This window comes from Apodemus sylvaticus, chromosome 2, assembly GCF_947179515.1.
Source record: "Apodemus sylvaticus chromosome 2, mApoSyl1.1, whole genome shotgun sequence".
Classification (NCBI taxonomy): Eukaryota; Metazoa; Chordata; class Mammalia; order Rodentia; family Muridae; genus Apodemus; species Apodemus sylvaticus.
Window position 1 is genome coordinate 20,516,986 of NC_067473.1, and position 22,032 is coordinate 20,539,017.

General features: G+C 35.3%; 2 protein-coding genes across 2 annotated transcripts in view; one reads left to right on the forward strand and one right to left on the reverse strand.

The window, feature by feature from the left end:
- The window catches only part of Znf804b (zinc finger protein 804B), a 545,541-nt gene that overhangs the window by 29,739 nt on the left and 493,770 nt on the right, over positions 1-22,032 (forward strand). The gene's annotated exons all lie outside the window — the stretch shown is intronic.
- On the reverse strand, positions 10,629-11,390 carry Tex47 (testis expressed 47). Its single transcript, XM_052172409.1, has one exon. It carries the CDS (start codon positions 11,388-11,390, stop codon positions 10,629-10,631), a length of 762 nt encoding a protein of 253 aa, XP_052028369.1.

Genomic DNA, 22,032 nt, shown 5'->3' on the forward strand with positions numbered 1-22,032 from the left:
GAAAATGAATCAAGATTTGTATGACTAATATATTGAAATGAAATGGATGTCATTCATTGATGTTTACCCTTGCTTTGAGAAAGGCAATTTAGTATCTTTAAATTTCATATTGTTTGTTTCCTGAACATGATGGCAAAGTATTTGAGAGGCACTTTGGGGCTTTTATCTCTATTTTATTAAAAGCAATGTCTTGTATTTGTTTTGTAAATCTTACTGGCAGGTGTCTGGAAATTTGAATTATTGACCACAAGAGGGAGAACTTTAATTATCCATTAAGTTAATGCAATATATAATAATCAAAAAATATTTTGCTGTCTGAACTTGGCAATAGGCTGCCATATTTTTACTTGTCTGAAAAAATGGAGGTTTTCATTAGGCTTGGGGTATATTTATCTTATTTGAAATGTGTATTTATTGAAATCTATATGGGACTTAAGAGAACTTCTTCCACCTATCACTAGATAGTCTTGCTCCTTGTATCCTAGAGGCCTGCCAAGCTCCTCAGGGACTTTTATTCTTCTTGCTGCCAATGGGGTTCCATATTTCTCAATCCATAAAACTGCAAGGCCTCCTAAGATGTCCAAATGTCACCAGACCAACATAGACAGCTAGGTTAGGCTCTTCTGGGGCGGCCCTTCCTGATCCATCAGCTAGGCTCTGCTCCTTTGTAACACGAAGACTGACTACATCCCCCATGATCTCCTTTCTCTGTAACATTGGATAGGCATTTGTTTGCTATATCATTTAAGGTTCCCAGGTTCTGTGGGATCACATTACCAGTGTGGTCATAATGCCTCACTCCACTAGAATATTCCTGTGCCAAATGGGTTCACTCCTATCAATTTAATAAGCTCCCTGTTTCCCTAGAATCTCACTTTCCAAGTCTCTCAAGTAGACTCTGCTCCTCATGAACTGATAGTCTTTCTAAGGATACATCCAGTTTAACAAAATCTTCCCAGTGTTTCTGGTTGACCATAAAATAGGGCAATGAACTTGGAGAGCCAAACCAGATGACAGCAGGGGAGAGGCCCAGCAAGTTGTATGCTGACCCTTAAATAGTGTCTATTCACTCACACAGTGCTGATCCTCGAGCTCTCAGTACAAAGCCAATGAAAGAAAATATTTCAACTCTATTACAACTTAAAACTAGACATTGATCCCCCTACACCAAAAGAAAAGAGGTAACTTAAGAAACATAAGGCCATGACTGACAAATGATCTCAAATGTTCAAGCCTCAGTTCAGAAACAAAGAAACAAAAAGAAATAATACAATAATTGTTAACCAGAATGGTGTGCTCCGTTGATTAACTACAAAAATAAAAACTTTGCATGATAAAAAAAGGCTAAGTAAATTTATAACTACAAAGTCAGCTCTACAGAGAGCACCAGAATAAATACTTCAGACTGAAAAGAAGTAAATCACACTCAAGAAGTCACATGGACGAATAATTCTAGGATGAGTACTCAAAAGAGTTATAGAAACCTAGTGCATCGGAAAGTACATGCAATAGATAAAGGTGATCCTAATGAAATCTCCAAATAATTAGGGAGTTGGATTCCAGCTGACTATCCCTTTACCCAATGAAAATTTTAGTACCTAAATTGGGATACATGCCAAAGGGGTGCCATGGAAATCCTCAAATAAGGCAGGTGATTATCAATGCAATAGGTTCCTGTCTACAAACTGACAGCAAGAATCCTTTACTGAAGACAGCACCCACACAACTCATGAACATGGGAGGTCAAGCTGATTCCTATACAGAACCCTTACCATCTAATGTCTTTGACAAGGGAAGATATGTACTCTGTTGGCTAGCAAAACAATCACCAAACCAACCATGGTACCTTTGATGCACAATGTTCAAAAATATACTATATCAGTAGAGTAGGGCACCAATGTCTGATTTGACTTAAGGACCACTCCATGAGAGGGAACCAACCCATGCTCAACACTGCTTGGGTAACCAAGAACCAGAGACTAGATAGCCCAGAGACCTATGCAAAAACCAACTACTCTTTAAAAATTAGTGATAAAACGATTAATAATATTCTTCTGTGCTTATGGATCAGTGCCTAATTCTGTCATCATCAGAGAAGCTTCCTCCTGCAGCAGACAGGGACAAGTACAGAGAACCACAGACAGACATTACATACACAGAGAGAACTTGGAACTCTATTCTAAATGGCATGACTCCATCAAATCCTCTCCACAGAGATCAGGGAACCCTGTGGAATAGAAAGGAGAAAGAGCGGGAGAAACAGAGAGGATGGAGGACATCAGGAAAACGAGGCCCTTTAAATCAACGGAGCAAAGCTCAGATGAACTCAGAAACTTTAGTACCATGCACAGGCCCTATAAGAGTTTGCATCTAGTCCTCTGTGTACATATTTTAGCTTTCCATTTAGTATACTTTTGAGACTCCTGTGTACAAAAGCAGCTGGGCATCTGATTCTGTGCCTTCTCTTGGGACTCTTTACATTCTGTTGGTTTGCCTTGTCCAGCTTCTAGGTGATAGCTTTGATTTATATTATTATTTATTATGTTTGCTGATATCCTTTAGAATCCCAATCTTTGCTAAGGAGAGACAGAAATGGAGTGGACTGGATGAAAAGGGAGGTAAGAACGGAGTACAAGGAGGATAAACTGTAGTCCCAGTTCAAATGTATTGTATAAGAAAATAATATATTTTCAATAAAAGGGGAAAACACAACAATAGCAACAACAACAACAACAAACAAAACTGGCAGGCAGACAGAGAGACAAGCAGAAACAAAGACCTATGCCTATCAGGACCAGAATTCAGTTCCCTTAAACATCTCAAAAATCATCAACTCTTCCATAGTTCTCTGGCTGCTTTAATTGGGACACAATATTTAATTAACATTATCTGAATCCTAGCTGTTATTGAGGTATACATAAAACCATGCATGGATAAATATATAGAATGTAGCTATAAATTCATTTCTTTACCAGCTATAAAGTTATACAGTGCTCCTATCCCCTCAGATTCCAGGACTCCTTCAGATACAAAGCCTACAGATGATAGTATTTACATGTAATGTCTGTACTCTATCATGCTTTATATTAGCTGTGGGCTACTTATTATAACAAATGCAATAAAAATACTATGTCAATAGTTTCTCATATTAAGGATAATTTGTATACCAATACTTAACAATAAATTTTGTTCATGTCAGATACAAAAATAGAGAAAATTACAACAAAAAATATACAAAAATGAGAGTGAATACCATGGATTTTAAAGTAATAACCTTTTAATATTTATGAACTGATTTCACCAGTAATATACATAGACTAGCAAATTGATTGGAAAGCAGGACCCATTCTTTTGTTCCTTCTAAAAAGCATGCCACATCATCAATGATAGATAGCACATTTAAAATGAATTAATAAAAAAGAGTATTTCCAGAAAATAGAGTTAAGAAACAAGTAGGCATATTTATTGTAATATCTGACAAAATAGTCTTCCAGTCATTAGCTAGTTAGAACAGAAAAGGATACTCACTTCAAATGCATTAAAGGAATCACCCACTGAAACGATACTAAACATTACACATATATTTACCAACAGGAATACTTAACTTTATTGTAAAAACAGAAAAATAAAACAAAGCGCTGAGCCTAAAACCACTGATTAATTGCTACACTGTGCACTAGTAGACAGGTTATCTGCACAAACTCTAAACAGACACTCACTTTGTAAATAAGCCCTTAAAAATATACACTTTTCTTAGTAGTAGATGGAAAATTCTTCCAAATCAACTACATATGACACAAAGAAATGCTAAACAGATATAGAAAATTAAAAAAACATCCTGGTGTTCTATTAGGCTGCCCTGAAAAAGGCAAGATATCAACCTCAATAGAAACTATAGAAACTGTACAAACTCATGAAGGCTAACCATCATATTTCTGAATGATAGCTAGGTCAAGAACGAAATCAAGAAAGAAATACAAATTTTCTTGGAATGAATCAAAAGAAAGTATAAGGTAACAGAATCTATCTGACACAAAGGCAGTCTTAAGGAGTTTATTGTGTTTAGTGCCTAAAACACAAAGAAATCCAGGAATTCATCATCTTGCTCCATTTCTAGTTCATGTTCTATGTCATGATTAAATGTAAGTAATCTCTCACCCTTCTACCCTGGATTTCATCTTCAATCCCTCCCAATGTTGTAGATATCCCCTATGGAATGGTAAGCCAAAATAAACTTTCTTCCATTGGAAAAATATTTTGAGATCTTATATTAGTAAATTAATCATGCACCTTAAGACATTTCAGAAACAAAAAGCAACACCCCCAAATATTCGACAGCAAGAGATAAATTCATGGTTGACATGACTGAACCAACAATAAACACAAATGTAAAGAACCAATGAGGTCATTTGCACCAAGGAGCCAGGAGACTCCACAGCCTTCTGTGCACAGCCTGCCAGGAGAGAGTGATCTCTGAGCAGTGCTTTCACTTCTGAGCTCAGAGGAGTAAGGACACAGGCCTACAGGGCCACAGGAGAAACAAACTGCAGCCAGAGACAACATTAACAACCAACACCAGAGATAACCAGATGGTCAAAGGCAAGCACAAGAACCCTACCAACAGAAACCAAGGCCACATGGCAACATCAGAACCCAGTTCTCCCACTACAGCAAGTCCCAGATAGCCCAACACACTGGAAAAGCAAGAGTTGGATTTAAAATCATATCTCCAGATGAATTTGATAATTGCTCTGATAGAGGGCTTCAAGAAAGACTTAAATAACTCCCTTAAAAAAATACAGGAGAACATTGGTCAACACGTAAAAGCCCTTAAGGAGGAAACACAAAAATCCCTTAAATACAAGAGATAATGTGTCAACAGGTAGAAGCCCATAAAGGAGAAATACAAAAATCTTTTAAAAATTACAGGAAAACACAAACAATCAAGTGAAGGAAATGAACAAAACCATTCAGGATCTAAAAGTGGAAGTAGTAACAACAAAGAAATCACAAAGTGAAACATCTCTGAAGATAGAAAACCTTGGAAAGAATTCAGGAGTCATAGATGCAAGCATCAACAACAGAACACAAGAGATAGAAGAAAGAATCTCAGGTGCTGAAGATATCATAGAAAACATTGACTCAATAGTCAAAGAAAATGCAAAATGCATAAAGCTGGTAACCCAAAACATCCAGGAACTCCAGGACACAATGAGAAGAGCAAATCTAACGATTATAGGTATAGAAGAGAGTGAGGATTTACATCTTAAAGGCACAGTAAATATCTTCAACAAAATTGTAGAAGAAAACTTCTCTAACCTAGAGAAAGAGATGCCTATGAACATATAAGACACCTTCAGAATTCCAAACAGACTGGACCAGAACAGAAAGTCCTCCTGGCACATAATAATCAAAATACCAAATTCACTAAACAAAGAAAGAATATTAAAAGCAGTAGAGAAAAGGGGCAAGTAACTTATAAAGGCAGACCTATCAGAATCACACCAGACTTCTCACCAGAGACAATGAAAGCTAGAAGATACTGGGCAGACCTCATACAGACCTTAAGAGAACACAAATGCCAGCCCAAGCTACTATATCCAGCAAAACTCTTGATCATCATAGATCGAAAAACCAAGATATTCCATGATAAAACCAAATTTACACAGTATCTGCCCACAAATCCAGCCCTACAAAGGATAATAGATGGAAAATGCCAACACAAGGAGGGAAACTACACCCTAGAAAAAGAGAGAAAGAAATCTTCCAACAAACCCAAAAGAAGATACCCACATAAACATAAAAATAACACCAAAAATAACAGGAAGCAACAATCACTATTCCTTAATATCCCTTACAACCATGGACTCAACTCCCCAGTAAAAAGACATAGACTAACAGAAATATTTCTCATGTAAATCTTCAACTTTATCAGAAAATGTTTTAATTCCCCTTTTAATTAATTTATTAATTTTTATGTCTATACATTATCTGCATTATTTTTCATGATAATCTTCAATTTTAATGTCTGTCTATATATTTCCTCTATTTTATTAGAAATGTTTTCAATGTAAATCTTTGATTTTATCACAAATGTTTCTAATTCCACCTTCAATTAATTTAGAGTTTTTATATCTACCATTTTATATGTAAAATTTTCTACGAAATAGTCAATTTTAACATGTTTGTCTATATATTTTTGAATTTTACCAGAAATATTTTCCATGCAAATCTTCAGTTTTATCTGAAAGAGTTTATAATTCCACCTTCAATCAACTTCCAATTATCTTTATGCCTATCATTTTATCTGTATAATTTCCATGATAATCTTTAATTTTAACATGTTTTTCTATATATTTATTCAATTTTATCAGAAATATTTTCCATGTAAATCTTCAGGTTTATCTGAAAATGTTTATAATTACAATTTCAAACAACTTAGGAATACTTTTATGCCTACCATTATTATATCTATATAAAATTTTGCATGATCATATACAATTCTAACATGTTTTTCTATATTTTTCTACAATTTTATCAGAAATATTTTCCATGTAAATCTTCAATTCTATCATAAAATGTTTCCATTTCATATTTCAATTAATTTAACAATGTTTTACATGTCTACCACTTTACTCTTTGATTTTCCATGAAAATTGTCAATTTTAACGTGTTTTTCTATGTATCTCTTCTATTTTATCTGAAATATTTTCCTTATAAATCTTTACTTTCCTTTTCAATAAAAATAAATAAATACATTTAAAAAGAAAAAAAAGAACCAATGAACTGAAGATTGAATTCTTTGAAAAGAAGAAGAAAATTGCTATACCTTCAACCAAAGTAACCAAAAAGATGGGGATGGGGATAATCAATAAAATCAAAAGGGAAAGAAGGAACAGTAGATACTGAAGAAATTCTGAGAAGTCTTAATTTAGATATTTAACTCCACCAAATTGGAAATCTTAAAAAACCAAAATGATCATTGAATTTCGGGATGCATATGGTTTACCAGAGCTAAATTAAGACAAAATAAATAATTTAAACTGGTATATGATATCCAATGATGCTAAGTAAACATTTTCCAAATAAATAGCAAAGTGCAAGACCAGATGGATTCAGTACAGAATTGTACCAGTTATTCAAAGCACCAATAATCTTTAAATTATTTCATCAAATAAAGAAAGCACTTTCATATTCTTTTCACAAAACCCACATTAAACCCATATTAAAATAGATGTGAATCTCTTAATAAAATGATGGCAAACTGAATTTTGAAACTTTTCCAAATGATCATAAACCATGATTAAATTTGTCTCATCCTAGAGATTCAAGGATGATTCCAAACATGCAGATCAGTTAGTGTAATCACCTTATAATAAACATACTCAAGGACAGAAACCACATAATCATATCCTTATATGCAGAAAAAAGGCCATTGAAATAAAATCAACATCTATTCGTGATAAAAATTTTGGATAACCTAGGACTACAAAGGACATATCTAAATACTATAAATATAATATTCCAGACTCCATAGCCAAGATGACATTAAATGCAAAAATATCATTTGCACCAGAATCAGGAACAACATAGATATCCACTCTCTCCTCTTCCCTGTAATAAAATTCTTGTAATATGAGAGAAGTAAAACAATAGAAAATAAAGGGAAGGAAACTAAGGAAATAAGTCAAAGCTCCCTTGTCTGTAGATGATATAATTCTTTACATAAAAGCATGTAAAGACTCTACCAGAAGACTGCTGGAGATGGTAAACACATTCAGCATGTGTTAGCATATAACATTAGCACACAAAAATTAGTAGCCTTATGTACCAAAAAGCAAATGTACTGATGAAAAAGTAAGTGAAACAATACCTCTCACAATTGCCTTAAAAATTGTAAGTAAAACTTTTGTAACATTGTACAATGATAATGTTAGAGACTGAGGATGGGACCAGAAGCTGGAAGGACCTTCTACGTCCATGGATAGGTAGGACTAAGGTTGGGAAATGGCCATCCTACCTAAAGCAATCTATGGATTCAATGCAATACCCACTACACTGCCAATGCAATTCTTCAGAGAAATAAAAAAGAATCTCTAAAATGAAAGCAGAAAGGATCAAAGAAATTCCTAACTGTTGCCAGAGGTTCCACCATCCTCAATTTTCAATTAGACTATTGAGTAACAGATGTAAACAGTTACTCAATAAGATGTAAACAGTTACTCAGATGAAATATTTAAATGGAATACAATTTAGAACCCCGATTTCTGCCCATATTCTTGTCCCTACCTGATTAACATGTAGTTCTAAAATACACATTAGAGAAACCTCAGAATCTTCAGCCAATATTGCTGGTCAGACTGGATAGCCACACGTAAATGATGAAACTTTCTGCTTATTTCTCACTTCCTTAAAACTCAACTTCTAAACATAGGGACTGATACCCGCAATCTTATATAAAAGATGGTATGATGTGCACTTGAATTCATAGACAAGTAAAGGCCTTTCTGAATGGGATCAACTGAGTATATATTCTTTGGTGGTCAAAACTGAGATATACCTAAAATATTTATATTCACTGTGATTATAAATGTTCTTTTTTCATGTGACATAAGAATTATATAATGTTTTAGTAATGGCATTGTTGAGATGAGGATATAAAGTCTCCTAAGTAACTATTATAACAAGTGAAATTCATTTGAATAAATTCATTATAGTCTGTTTACTATAATGAATGCATAATTGAGCTATGCATTTGTGATTTTTATCTTTTATCGAAAATAGATTTTGTTTTCATGCAATATATTCTTATTTTATGAGTCTTTAAAATTTACAGTGAGCTAAGTAAATGAGCAATATTATCATTTAGGTATGTCTGTAACTTTCTCTAATAGTTGATTGTGATTGCTAATGATGTTCATTAGTCTAATGAATTAGTTTTCTGTCAGTATTTCTTATGTCAGGACAGGATATAGACTGACCAAAGGTATAAGGTGGGCATTGTGATGGAGACACGTTTGTCACTGTTGTGGTATCCAGCCAACTGCAATGATGGGCTGCCTAGTAAGAGTTTACTTAGAAACAGCTGGTAATGCACATAAACAAATGAATATTAAGCGATGACAATTATTTGTATACATACATGTTATAATTCATAATTGTCTCAGGTCTGTAATCTGAGCAGGAGTCCCAGGAAGAGTCCATCATTATCCCATACAGTGTCAGCTAGTTTTGTAACCCTGGAAGCAGATAATCGGGAACCACCAAGTCTTACACAGCATCCAACACTGGCTGCTTACTGTCCGCTGGTCGCTTGCTGAGGATGTCATCTGGTATTCACAGCATAGAGCCTAGGTTGTAAGAGCTTGGGTTCAAACAAACAGAGCAAGGCACTTGGCATTTCCATTTAGCCTTGGAGATCCACAGCATCGTTTCTGTCATACTCGGTTGGTTAAAGCAGACACAAAACGCTGTGCAATTTGAAACACAAGGCCTGCCTCATAAAAAGGAAAAGAAGGAATCTGAACGTCCCACAACAATAGGAGCATGTTGGGTTAGACACATGGGAGTAGGCTTTTTAAAATAATATTATGTGGCATAATTTTAAGTATACACTAATGTTTAATTTTTAGCCACAAGCTTCACTTCTGAGCATTAGCCAACTTTAAAAAGTACTTTTTTCAAACATATTCACTGTGACAATAAGTGACTAATGTTTAATTTTTAGCCACAAGCTTCACTTCTGAGCATTAGCCAACTTTAAAAAGTACTTTTTTCAAACATATTCACTGTGACAATAAGATGCGATTTGACAGAGCACACACACAGTGTTCTTTTCATATAATATTGCTAACGTATAGCCACTTAAGAACAATACCTCACCTGAACACTGCACCATTTCTACTGCCTGACAAATATCTGTCATAAAGAAGAGTGCTCGGATAATCACTGTGGCTTGATAGTGCTTTCTAGACGTTTCACAAAACTCTTGTGTTGATCAGCTTTATAATAAGCTCAGTCTTACTGATTAAATAGGGCAGAATATGGATACTTCAGGCTGTTTTCAGAAGTTAGACTTCATTTTCTTTGCTGTGGGAATTGTGCACTAATAGAACATTTAGGTTCTGGAAGCTCTATCTCTTCTTACTCTACTGGTTTACATTGCAACATGCCTTACTATATATCACACTGTATTACTTTTTATAGAGCCTGCTTGATTGTAACTTTAGGTTTCAAGTTTCTTAAGGGTCTGACTGTTAGAAATAATCCCTCCCGGAACACCTTTCTTCCGCCATATGACAAAGACTGCTTGTTAACTGTTGAGAGAATGCATGAGAACCTAAAATGCATAAATGATGTTAAACTCCCTTCCATCTATGCTTTAAATAATCCTATGAAAAAGATGGAACTTGCACATTTATTAAACCCTTTTACTTTAGAAAATGAATTGAGCTTCATACCACATCAAACAGATGTATTCCTATGTTTATCTCTAATATTAGCATTCTATGTGACTGCTTATTTTAATGTTCTACTCTTTCTTTAAAAAGAATAAGTTTAGTTAATTCCTTTGTTTCTAAAGTAGTACAAAAACTTAATGAGACAGACCCAAATCATCTCATCCCTTCCTAGAAACGGGAAGGAGCCGGCCACACAATATCAGAATCCAGGGTAACATGTATGGGTCTGTTATACATGCTTAAGAAAGATGCTGGATCCATGAATTCTTCAGCTTTGCATAAGTACTTGAGAGTTTGTTCCGGGAGGATGAGATCAGGGGCAAGTTGGTGTAAGTTGTCACCTGGTCCTTTCGCGCCCACTTTCACTGTCTTGTAAAGATGGAGTGCCAGTTTGTGAGTCATGGTGAGGAATTCTGTGGTGACTTCTGCTACAGACTGTGACTGTGTGTCGTCATCTAGGTACAAAATGGGGACTTTGATGATAGAGATATGCCACTGCATGAATAGCCTCGTGGGAATGTTATGAGAAGCAACGATGATTTTCATGTTTTGGAGCATAAACTCTGCTTCACTCTTTTCATGGGCAACGTAATCTAGAAGAATCCGGAAGAGTGTCCCATTGGAACTCTCAAGGACGTGCAGAAAAGTACTTGGGTATATGAGCAAGAGCCCCGTCACCGCTTCACCTAAATGATGCTTCAGAATCGACTGAAACAGTTGCTCATAGTATTCAGAAATTTCCTTTTTCTCTATGTTGACTTGTATGTGGCCCACTAGAAACAACCTGTGAAGGAGGAATTTCTTTAACTGTAGCCTGTGCTTCTCTTCCTGAAGGTGCAAGTAATTGGTACGAGGAACCTTGGGCATAAGAAGAGGATCCACTTGAAATTGCTTCTTACTGCCCCTCCGATTATGGACCATGAAAGACATGATGGATTTTATTTCTTTTTCTAGAGGATTGCAAGTCTCACTGGTGATGAACTCTTATTTTTATTTCTTAAGACCAAAACAAACAAACAAACAAAAAGAACAAAGAGTTAACAGTTTCGTCAGACATTAGTGAATGACAAAAACCCCACCCTGTGCTGTGAATAATGTCTTGAAAATGGAAGTGAATGTGAAAAGAAGGATGCAAATACAGCCATCGCTTCTGAGTTCACAAGGAAATAACTATCAAGCTTCTTTAAAAGCCCTCCCTGGGTAACCGTGATTACAGATTATACTCGAGACTTTTTAATGTTGTTTCTAGGGCAAGTGGCTTATCTAATATTTAACATAGATTTAACTAGCCTGTAAAGACAAAAATAAATCAGGTGTATTGAAAGCTATTATTAATTTATTTAACATTTACTTGCAAAACTAACATTTAATAGTCTTGCTTTAGTAATAACAATACACTTGGGGGGGGGGTTACCAATTGATTAGTTTATCCTTTCATCAATACCTTTCTTCTTTGTTGCAATCTTATTAAGGTTGGTTTGATTTAATCTCATGTTCCAGCCCCAATCCTAGGGCACTGTAACTTTCTTCACATGTCAGGGACATTTACCTGTCTTTGAGGTCTGAGGTCCTCTTGGTTTGACCTCTGTCATGCTTCCAACTGCCAGTTCCCTGTCCCCTCAACTGTCCTATCCGGGGTTCTATTACCATAGGTCATGAAAGGGGTTAGAATATCCCTGGCTTCAAAGAGCCACAGTAGACTTGTCCTAGATCTCATTTTGAGATTATCCCAACAAAAACTTCAACAGTACTGTACTGTGGTTTGTGGGGAAAAATGGGAACTTCTTTGTCTTCTGGTCTTTTGGATTTTGTTTTCCATTTGTTTTTGCCACATACCTTTGTTTATCAGACAACTAGTAGATCTGGGCACTTTCTATTATATCTCAGTAAATCAAAGCTATGGTGGTTAATCTTGTTCCTACAGTTCACTTACACACTAGTTACAAACTTTGGAAATACCTATCTGAAACTCTGTAATAATGTATCTGCTATTAAAAATTCTTTACAATACCATTTGTGCTACTTAATATGAATTTAAGATAATTTTTGGAATTTAAAATAAAATCACCTTTTAGTATTATATTCACATGAGTTCTAAACAATAGTTTGAATGTGACAGAAAAACCTAATTAAAAAAAGAACATCAGAGCACATTTTTCTCCTGAGATATTTCATTATTCAAACTAATGATCTGATTTTAATGATTTGCAGTGATAAATTATTCCAGAAAGTGAAGGCTGAGATGTGATTTAATAAATCTTTAATTGTGTGATACATAACTGACCATAATTCCTCAGTTCCTGTGATTCAGCTCCTTCCTCACTGAAGCCCCTCCTAGGTGTTCAGTCAGTATCTTTGCTAGGGGTTGGGATTCTCTCCATTCTCCTTTATACTTGTGAAATAGAACAACTTCCAAGACAGCCTTGCATAGCCCTCTTTTCTCCCTGATTTCTTGAATCTGTCCCTCCCTATTTTTTTTTCCAAATCTCTATATCTGATCTGGTGAAATTCTTTTGCCATCCAGCTCTGGAGAGTGCTGAAGCTCTGTTGTCATAGAGACCTCAGAGCCTGCTTCCTTACAATTGGCTCAGTGGCCTCTGAACTTCATTTATAAGGAGACTAGAAAGGAGCTCAATCTTCCTTCTCTTGAATGTGTGATTGGTACAGTGCATGGACCCTTCTGGGCCCATCTGTAAACTGGGAATCTTACTTAAAAGCTTCAAGATAGCACAATTAGTTGGATGACACAAAGAAAAACAGAGCCCATTCAAATATCTACTCTTGACAGAATACTCTTAAGTTATTTCCTCAGGCCACTTACTTATAATTCTTCTTTCCATAGATGTTATGTCTCCACTCTGAAATTTTAATATCAAATTATTTACATTGAGGTCTTTCCATTTGCAAAAAATGCTCTAGAGCCAAATGGTCAGACCTCTGAAAACATACATAGAATTTAACATTATGCAGACTAAATGGGTTATATTTAAGAACATATATGCATATAAATAGATAGTTCCAGTAACAATTAGTGGGGGAAAAGGACATGAATTTGAAGATCTCATGTAGGGGATATATGGATGAACGCAGAGGAAATGTAAGGAAGAAATGTTGCAAATATATTATCATCTTTAATAAAGTTAAAGTAACTTTAAACAGTTAAAAAGTTCCTTAATATCTGGACTAACTTCTTGTATCTTCATATCTATTTCAAAACCATTTTTATTGCCCTTTTATATGCCTTTAATTTATCTTAAGCATTAATTTAATTTAAACATTAATCTCAAATTAAATTTCTTACCTTACTTTAAAAAGTCTTATTTCGCCCGGTGTGATGTCCAACACCTTTAATCTTAGCACTTGGGAGGCAGAGGTAGGCAGTTCTCTGAGTTCAAGAGCAGCCTGATCTCAGAATGAGTTTCAGGAAATACAGAGAAATCCTGACTCAAAACCAAACAAAAACATTTGTATTTCAAAATACATTTGAAATTCTTGATTTTCACCACCTCCTTCATAGTCCTCTAGATTTCTCTATCCCAGATATTAATCTCAGATTATGAAATGTGAGCCTATAGAGTAATTCATAGGGTTTACATGTTTACATTTTATGTAGTTTACAGAGTCCCTGCTGCTATTTGAATATTAGAAGGGGAAGATCTATACTCAATGACTATGGCATTAGTACCAGCTTCCAGTGGTGAATAGTCCCCGAGAAAACATGTTGCAAAATGGTTTGCTACCTAATGTAGGACCTGATTGTACTCATCAGGAGCTTCCAGTGCGTTTGCATTGTTGCTGCCAAGCACCCCTTTCTGCACAAATTAAAACAAACAAAACTGTCAAACGGATTCATCTGCCCATATTTTGTTTACAGCGTAATTTACTTCCAAAGTTAGCATCTATATGGCCAGTCTTCAAAATAGGTTAACCATAGGATGACTATCCCATTTCACACAGATTTCATTCATGCATGAGTCTTTTCGGATCATTGTCTGTCCCTGAAAGAACAATGGGAAAAGAGTGCAATCTGCGAATGACCTTGGAGTGAGATTCTAACTCCCTTATGTGTTGCCACTGTCTTGGTGGGCTCCATAAATCCAGTAATAAATAATCAAGGGTATTTTTTCATTCTTGTCTTCTCTTCTGTTTCTGCTTTCCACCCATGAAGCCTGTTACCGTGCATTGCTTCTGACAAATTGCTTTGGTAAAATTTGTGATTCATCTGGTAAGAACTATTTATTTACCTGCAGATGATGACTCCAACAGAAATCTTTTCACTATCAACCCAACTTGAGGCATTTGCATTATTGTACCCAGAGTGATCTAGTTATAGTGTCTGTCCAAGCTCAAGTTTGAAGCATTTATCAGTAAATATGAACTTGTGGTGTTAATCATTTTCTATTACACATCCTATTATTTTATATTAGCTTATTTCTCATAGCATACTCATAAAACATATCAAATGGTACACACTGTGATTTCTTACAGACTTCATACTCTTTATTTGTTGTCCAAGATCAAATATGTTTTAATAAACTCCCAGTATCCCTTGGCTCTATAGGACACATAGACCATATAGAGAGGACTAAATATCATTAATGGCCTGCAGTAGGTACTTTATAGGTCTACCTTATATAGGTGCACAATTTTTTCACATTTTTAGAGGAAAATGCTAAATTGGGAATAGTCTAATAATTTACACATTATTCAAGTCTGCTGTCATCAGCTTCCTTGAAATGCTTGCATTGGAAAAATATTAAACTCTCACCCACCCTAGTAATTCTCTTTATAGGGACATGGAGCAGTTTCATGCAGAAGCCAATACAACCCATTATAGTATATTTTCTTGCTGTGGCATGACTGCCTCTATAATTACCATCATGTTTGATACAACTTTTAACTTCCACAACTGAGTCCTTAACAAATAGCCAATTTGGCTCAACACAGAATATTTATCTGATCTGTGCATGTTTGCTTGATAGTTACTCGAGAAGCCAGAGATTACATCAAAATATCAACATTTTGAAAAATCAACCCACGATTTTACAAAATTATCTTACTTTCAATTTCTAGTCATTTTTCTTGTATTTGTTGGCAGCATGAAAGGTATGCAAGTTGAAAACTCATAAACACTTTTATTAGTTTTTAATTTATTTACATTTTAAATGTTATCCCCCATTTCCAGTTATTTTTTGTATGTAGAGTATAATAGGGTTAGTGGAATGCTCATAAATCTCAAAGGATTGTAGAAAATGTCAGGAGTGGAGAGGAAACATTTAGAAACATTGAAATTGGAAGGGTATCTGGGCTTTCTTAGTGACAGAGTTCTTATATTAGCATCATCCTATGGGGAAAGGGGTTGTCTTAGTTACTGTTCTTTGCTGTGAAGTGACAGCATGATCAAGGCAATTTACACAAAGGGGATAATGAATCCGTGACAATTATGGCAGGAAGTGTGCCTTCTAGCATACTAGTATGGTGCTTGGACAGTAGCTTAGAGTTTATATTTAATCCATAAGCAAGAAACAGGGAGAGGGAGAGACTGAGCCTGGAGAGATGTTTCTAAACCCTAAATAATCCAGTCACACAATCCTTCAAGAAGCCCACATCTTCTAACCCTTCCTAAACAGTCTACCAACTGGGAATTGGTCGAATATATGAGTTTCTGGAAACCATTCTCAGGTAAACAACCACAAGGTTTATGGGATGACTTTGAGGTTGCCTCCTGAATTTCTGCTTTGAGTATGAATATTTTGTGAAAAAGTGGACTTGATTCCATGGAGGATTCATAGCCACTTTAATTTTTTACCTGTGCTTCAGATTAGAGAAAATGAGGACTATTTCCTTTAACTAAGCTTGGAGTGTAAGGAAATGTTAAAAAGCAGGAAATGAAGTTTGTTGTTGTTGTTGTTGTTGTTGTTGTTGTTGTTCTTCTTCTTCTTCTTCTTCTTCTTCTTCTTCTTCTTCTTCTTCTTCTTCTTCTCTCTTAATTTTCATGTGGTTTATTTTCTGAGATATATTATCAGTGGTGAAAGGCTGCATATCATTTGTAGTTGGCAGCTGAATTTTTAATCTTCTGTTAGGTGAAGAATAGCTATTTTAACTTTTCTTGAAGGTAGTTTTGCAATTTGAACCATCAGTTAATTTTTCCTACTTTTTAGGAATATAGTGCCTCTCCTAAACACTGATAATAGAGAAGAAAATTATTAATAACCACTGTAATGGAAAGACAATTTGTGGTAGGAATTATGAGAATATTGAGAAAATGAATGCTTTTATTGGTTACATAGTAGCATTATTATCCTAAAATTAATATTGAAAATTATTAATTTTCCTCCCTCAAATAATAAGATGGAGAGCTATTGAGGAAGATACTAAGTGTGAAACTCTGTCCTCCATCTTCAAACTCATACACAGTCACACACATGTACACCCATATTGGATGCTCATCACACACACTAATATAATGAAAGATTACAGGTCTGATGCTTCATTTGAGATTCTGATAGCATCCAGCTTGGGAAACATTTAATGGAGAGAACTTACGAAGTGATGCATCATGATCCCAGTTGAATTAGGAGAAATAAGACTTAGGAAGTCTGAGTTCCTTAGGAGGAGAGAGAGAGAGAGAGAGAGAGAGAGAGAGAGAGAGAGAGAGAGAGAGAGAGAGAGAGAGAGAGAGAGGAAATGTAGAAACTGGGTTATCAAAATACAGTTCAGTTATCTCAGTATATGACATTTTCATATCCTCAAGAAAAAACGTGTTTGTATGATTTTGTCCCAGTTGGACATTTAGACTTTGAGACAAAGCAGTGGTGAAGACTAAGGAAGGTAGGTAGCTACCATCAACACATTCTGATATGAGCACCTGAAGACTTAGTAAAGAAAGTAGCCATCATCAAGACACATAGGTGTTACCATCTGAAGCTAGATGCGCAGGGTTTACAGACGACCCTGCCAATTAGAATGCCCACTGCTGGGAGGATACTGTAAAAATACAAATGTATTTTTACAGGGCACTGTTTCAGGTGGCAAAGGTCGTTGCTGTATAAGCATGAGAGGCACAGATTGACCTCCCCCCCCGAACCGTGTTAACAAAACAAACAAACAAACAAACAAATAAAAATGCACAGGTACTTGTGCCCACACATCTGCGTGCATGTAACACATACAAATACACTGCAAGCACAACACCAACAAAGAAAAACAAAAACAGAAACAATCCATCCAATGAATGAAGAAGAAAAAATGATTTAGGAAAAAAAGTGGTTTGTGCAAATTATATTGGAGTTGCCATGGATGAAACTGGATATAAATGCACATGGGAATTGTGAGGATTCTGGACTAGTAATCACACTTATCATTCGTGTGCACTGAGGAAGAACTGAGGACATATGAAGTGTGTGGTCATGCATCCACATGAACGAAGGTGGTTGAAATATCTGTGGAACATGTACATTTGGGAAACAGAGAAAGAGACAATAAAATACCAGAAAAAGATGAAAAATGTAAGCAGTTTCTAAAGGTCAATACATAAGGGAATTTCAAAGTGGATTACTGCTAACATTCTAAAGAATGAGTAAAGTATTTAACATTTGACATTACCATTATAAATGATCAATTTCATGTTTTCTAGAATATTTAAAAAGAGTAGGTTTTTCTTTTTACTTTTCTTTCTGTTATTTTATTATTTATTTATTTATTTATTTATTCATTTATTGGCTCAGAGGAGTCAAAAAATTTGGGAGACCTGCAGGACACTGAGTGATCACAGAGCAGGTACTTCTCACAGGCATTTGTTAGAAGTATGCAAGTATTTGGATAACAAATTGTAAAGGAGAAAGACTTCAAGATAAGTATGTAGTGGAGACCCAAAGCATGTCTGCACTGAAAAATAAACATTCTAGACCCTCCTCAAATGGCTAGTGTGGTTTGTTTTGAAAAAGTGGAGTTTCAGTACTGAATACATTATATGCCTGAAAATATCTTAAGAATACAGGGTGTACTTCCATCTTCCAGAGTATAAATAATACTAAACTCTGAATTACATTCACATTTTCTTTTTTTTTCCTGTTTTGTTCTAGCTGTTTTCTGTTGCTGTCATGTAAAGACATGACTTACTACCACACTTCTTCCATATTGTATTAGGTGACCTAGGCACAGACAACTTTTATTAATTTTACCACAACATACAATCTTTGAGGGACCTTAATGTTTCATATATACAAAAGGGAGTATGCATAGATTAATAACCAGAATTCTGATATAAATGTCTACAATGTATATCCTGGATTATGATAAGAGTTCTCCAATGCAGTTAAGGGCGCTGAACTCCTTTGTTCTGCATTTTTCTTAACTGTATGATGTGCTTTGTGTTGGTGCTAAGCTCCTTTCAATCCTAAAAATAGATTAGCTCAATCTTCTCCATCTCGTGCAACGATTAAGTAAAGATAAACCAAAAGCAAACTGCAAAAATTATATTCATTTATTGGAGAACTTTTACCATAATTCAAGATGCTAATATGTATTTTCAGACACTAAACCTACTAACATTAGTAACTGTGGAATATGAGACCCTACTAATGCAATAGCAGATCTCATTATAACACATATACTGAAGGTAAAACCTTTTATTTTTTGTTTTATTTTGAAGGGGTTATATATTTTGTGAAAATAGCATTATTTGAACAAAGCAAGACTGCTATTCCAGGGTGTGGTTCCCCATGGGTGATGAACCCCTTTATAGTGGAGAGAGAGGCGTCTGTTCTCCTCATCTTGCATTGCAGGTTCGGACAGAGGGCACATAAATAATCATGTGGTGCATGCTACTTCTTTTACTCTAATTATTAATATCCATAAAACAGGCATCTCTTCACTATGTAGAGGCCACAGCTGGCCTCTTGGAAATCACTTCAGAATGGATTTCTGTCTCACCAGGTTTTTAGTTTTTTGGGGGGTGGTGCTGAAAGAAGACTTGGTGACTATGTGCCCTGTGGTCTAGAATCTCATCACTTTCTGTTTCTTTGAACGCTAGGAGATTTTAAATAATCCATTTTATATGATAATGTTTGTATTTCTTAAGGTCTTAATTCTTAGCCCAATGACCTAGTTAATTAGAAATAAAGACTCTACTTGAATAATTTACATTCTTTGTGTAATTTTTGACTGCATAAATTTGTGTAAAAGTTGGCTGCATAACATCTACTGTTTATTTTGTGGCACACTGGAGAAATTCATAATCAGATAAATCAATAAAGACACAACTATAAATGTAAAATTCTCCAAATCAGGATAGCTTTAGGTCAAATATGAGAGTCATTCAAATTTTATTTTATTTTTTTTTTTTCTATGAATTTTTTTTAATTTTTTTTATTCGATATAATTTATTTACATTTCAAATGATTTCCCCTTTTCTAGCCCCCCCATTCCCCGAAAGTCCCATAAGCCCTCTTCTCTTCCCCTGTCCTCCCTCCCACCCCTTGCCACTTCCCCGTTCTGGTTTTGCCGAATACTGTTTCACTGAGTCTTTCCAGAACCAGGGGCCACTCCTCCTTTCTTCTTGTATCTCATTTGATGTCGAATCCTCTAGCACTTTCACACACCCAACTTGAAATATATATAACACCAGATCCCTTGGAAGAATAGTCAATGTGAACATCCTGATGTGGAGTTAGGAACAGAAACCATGTCCTCTGCAAGAATAGAAGGTGTTTTTATATGTAGAGTTATCTCTTAAGTCTTAAATCCTTGTATGATGTATTAAATCTTTCATATTCTGCTCAAAATAATGTACCTCTTTGCTAAGGTACATTATTATACCTTATACTAGTCTCTCTGCCCATGTCATTTCTGTCTGTTTCTCTTCCCTCTGTGTCTCTGTCTGTTTCTATCCTTTTGTCTCTGTGCGTCTGTCTCTAGTCTCATGGTTTCACTTGTCTTTGTCTCTCTATTTCTGGAAGTTTTCAGCAGTAACCACAGCACAGTAGAACAAAACATCCATTGTAAGTTGTGACTTTTGTCCAAGTTGAACATCAATCTTGGATCCAAGGCTCAAACGCTGTGAGATATTGTAGCGTTTGGGGTCAATGATGGCATTTGTGTTTAGTGGATGGTACTTAGGAGGTAGATACACCTCCAATAATCCATTTCAGAGCCAAGCTGCTTTTAGATTTTTTAATAAGGTCATTTCCTAAGACTTATATCTCATAAAAACAAAGAAATTCCTGTTTGTCATATTTTCTGATATTGAATTTAGGTTTGGGTTTCTAGTCTCCTAAATATCTTCTGTGGGTTCAAAAGAGCATTTTTTTTTGTTCATTTGTTGATGCTGTTTTTGTCTGTTTGTTCTTATTTTTAAATATGAAATCGGTTTATTTCTGGACGAAGCACAATTTTACAGTTTTAGTCTTTACTTTAAAAAGCCAGTTTTAGAAAAAGTAATTTTTTTTAAGTAAAAGGAAAGCATATCATACTCTGGAAATTCTGAAAAACAAATCCAGATATCATTGCCAGTCTCCATTACTAGTTACTAATTTAAATGGCATAATTTTGTTGCCACATTTTATAGTTAAGATGTTTTCTGACACTGTTATATAAAGATAAGTAACAAAGTTTATGCCATGAATATCTCAGTTAAAAAGGATGAGCATCATATCAGTAGAATAGAAAAAATAAAGTAAAATTTATCCAGAAATCTGCCATATAGAGTCTGCCAGTTAAATCTGCACTGTATTGTATGACTTGAGCAGGAGATAATGGCCTCTCTGAAGACTTTATGATGGTGTACAGGGAGAGTTGCTGAGGCAGTAGCAGGGAAATATAATCAGCGTGTGTGAGACCAGCACCTATTTATCTTAAATTAATCATATTTCCTGAGTAAGCAGATGATAATCCAGAGGCTGATGTCAGTGTCTTTTTATTCATAACACAGGTAAAACTGCATCTTTGCTGTTTCTGTGAGAGTTTCATGGTGTGACGGATCTCCAGTTATATCTCTTACATCACTAAGAATTGCATACTAGATCTTTCAAAGTTTTGGAACAGAAATCAGTAAATATTCATTTCAGAAATAAATTACTGGTCGCCTGAAGCCCATTTTGCTTTTCTGCCAGGAGGGTTTCAGCAATGATTTCTAAATAGTGTACCTTTTTTTTTCATCATTAGGAAACCCTCCAGTTGATAGAATTCTTACAGATGAAGTGGAAGGAAAATCTCAATGTTGTGTCACTCTGTAGATAAACATCTATGTTGATGATTCAGCATGGAGAATAATCAGGGCCATAGTGACTCTGATACAGCCATCCCCTGAGGATTCCACTTAGAAGGTCAACCATTGAAGCAGTTCTTCCTGCATACTTTCCTTCTGCTGGAGGGAAAAGTGCTAAAATGACAAAGAGAAAATTAGGAAGTATCTCTTTATGCCCTAGGAGTTACACAAAAGTCTCGCTATGTTTCTCAGTGTGGATGTTAAGATATAAGAAGACCATGACCTCCTTTGACTTTTAAAGTAACATTTTGAAAGAATAACCATCTTCTTACTCCATTTGTCCATCTCTAGAATAAATGTGTATAC